Genomic DNA, 1,714 nt, shown 5'->3' on the forward strand with positions numbered 1-1,714 from the left:
GTTTCTCTGTTGGGAGGTTTTTGATACTGCTTTGATATCTTCATGTTACGTGTCTGTTCAAGTCTTCTCTTTCTCCTAGAGTTAATTATTTTGCTGTCTTTATGAATTTTTATCTGTAGTTGTCTTCGATCCTCCAACATTCTTCAGATGAGTGCCTCTAAAGTGAGTTTCTATAGAAAAGGGTGAATAGCACAGAAACCAATGAGAAAAAGGTTCTAGGAAGGATAGTTTTGCCAGCGTTGAGAAGTGTTGCTGAAGGGGGTGTATGTTCTTAAAAGTGAATGCTTTATTTGTGAATTTCCCGAGTTAAAAATATAGGCATAGGGCTGCAAACCTGTGTTCTTGGGTCCTTCACTGATTTTTTTTTTACTTTTTCAAAGGTATCTCTGCAACATGGACCCACAGAATCTAATACATGTCTCTAAATTCCTCCTGCTGGGCCTCTCAGAAGATCCAGAACTGCAGCCCCTCCTCTTTGGAATGTTTCTGTCCATATACCTGCTCACAGTGCTGGGGAGTCTGGTCTTCATCCTAGCTGTGAGTTCTGACCCCCACCTCCATACCCCCATGTACTTCTTCCTCTCCAACCTTTCCTTGGCTGACATTGGTTTTACCTCTGCCACAATCCCAAAGATGCTTATGAATATCCACATACACCAGAGAATCATATCGTATGTCAACTGCCTGATTCAGTTGTCTTTTTTTAGTTTTTTTGGATGTATGGACAATGTACTCCTGACAGTGATGGCCTATGACCGGTTTGTGGCCATCTGTCAACCACTTCACTACCCAGTCATCATGAACCTCCACCTCTGTGGCTTGTTTGTTTTGGTGTCTTTTTTTCTCAGCCTCTTGTACTCCCAGCTGCACTGCTTGATGGTGTCACAGCTCGCCTTCTGCACGGGTGTGGAAATTCCTCATTTTTTCTGTGATCCTTCTCAACTCTTCAACCTTACCTGCTCTGACACCACTATAAAAAACATACTAGTATATTTTATTGGTGCCATCTTTCGTGGTGTTCCTGTCTCAGCAATCCTTTTCTCTTATACTCCAATTGTTTTCTCTGTTCTGGAGAGTCCCATCATCAGGTGGGAAGTATAAAGCCTTTTCCACCTGTGGCTCTCACCTGTCAGTGATTTGCTTATTTTATGGAACAGGTATTGGAGTGTACCTGAGTTCAGCTGTCTCACCTGCTCCTAGGAGTGGTGCAGCAGCTGCAGTGATGTACTCCGTGGTCACCCCCATGTAGAACCCCTTCATCTACAGCCTGAGGAACAGGGATATCAAGAGGGCCCTGCAGAGGCTCCTCACTAGACAAGCATAGTGTTAATACCTGTGCCATCTTTTATGATCTGTGGATTAGAATTGCTGAAAACCAAACGTGTGGAGCTGGGAATTATGCTCCTTTGGTCTCATAATTTTTGCAGATCTCATTGTTTTCAATCCTTTTTTATGTTTAATATCAGAACACTGATTATTTGGCCCATTTTTAGTGAGTTGGGGGATATTCTAGAATCTGTGTTACATCATAACATACACCCGCATTGACTCCTATAACACCTAAGGAGCCTTCTATATTTGTCATCTATGACATAGCCATCCTGGTGAAATGCACAACTTTCTTTATATTCAGATACAATCCCCATCCTGTCCACACTTCATGCCTGTTGCCCGTACGACATTTTTATCTATCTTATCTAGTTAGGCAATTTAG

General features: G+C 42.4%; 1 protein-coding gene across 1 annotated transcript; it reads left to right on the forward strand.

Annotated features, from left to right (window-relative positions):
- Positions 1-393: 393 nt before the first annotated feature.
- Positions 394-1,101, forward strand: LOC126071174 (olfactory receptor 7E24-like). The gene has a single exon (XM_049875429.1). The coding sequence runs from the start codon at positions 394-396 to the stop codon at positions 1,099-1,101; it is 708 nt and encodes a 235-aa protein (XP_049731386.1).
- The last annotated feature ends 613 nt before the right edge of the window (positions 1,102-1,714 follow it).

Source organism: Elephas maximus, chromosome 3, assembly GCF_024166365.1.
Source record: "Elephas maximus indicus isolate mEleMax1 chromosome 3, mEleMax1 primary haplotype, whole genome shotgun sequence".
Lineage (NCBI taxonomy): Eukaryota > Metazoa > Chordata > Mammalia > Proboscidea > Elephantidae > Elephas > Elephas maximus.

Bases quoted from the DNA above. Each gene is read 5' to 3' on its own strand.
- LOC126071174 (XM_049875429.1), top strand. From the start codon at position 394: ATGGACCCACAGAATCTAATACATGTCTCTAAATTCCTCCTGCTGGGC.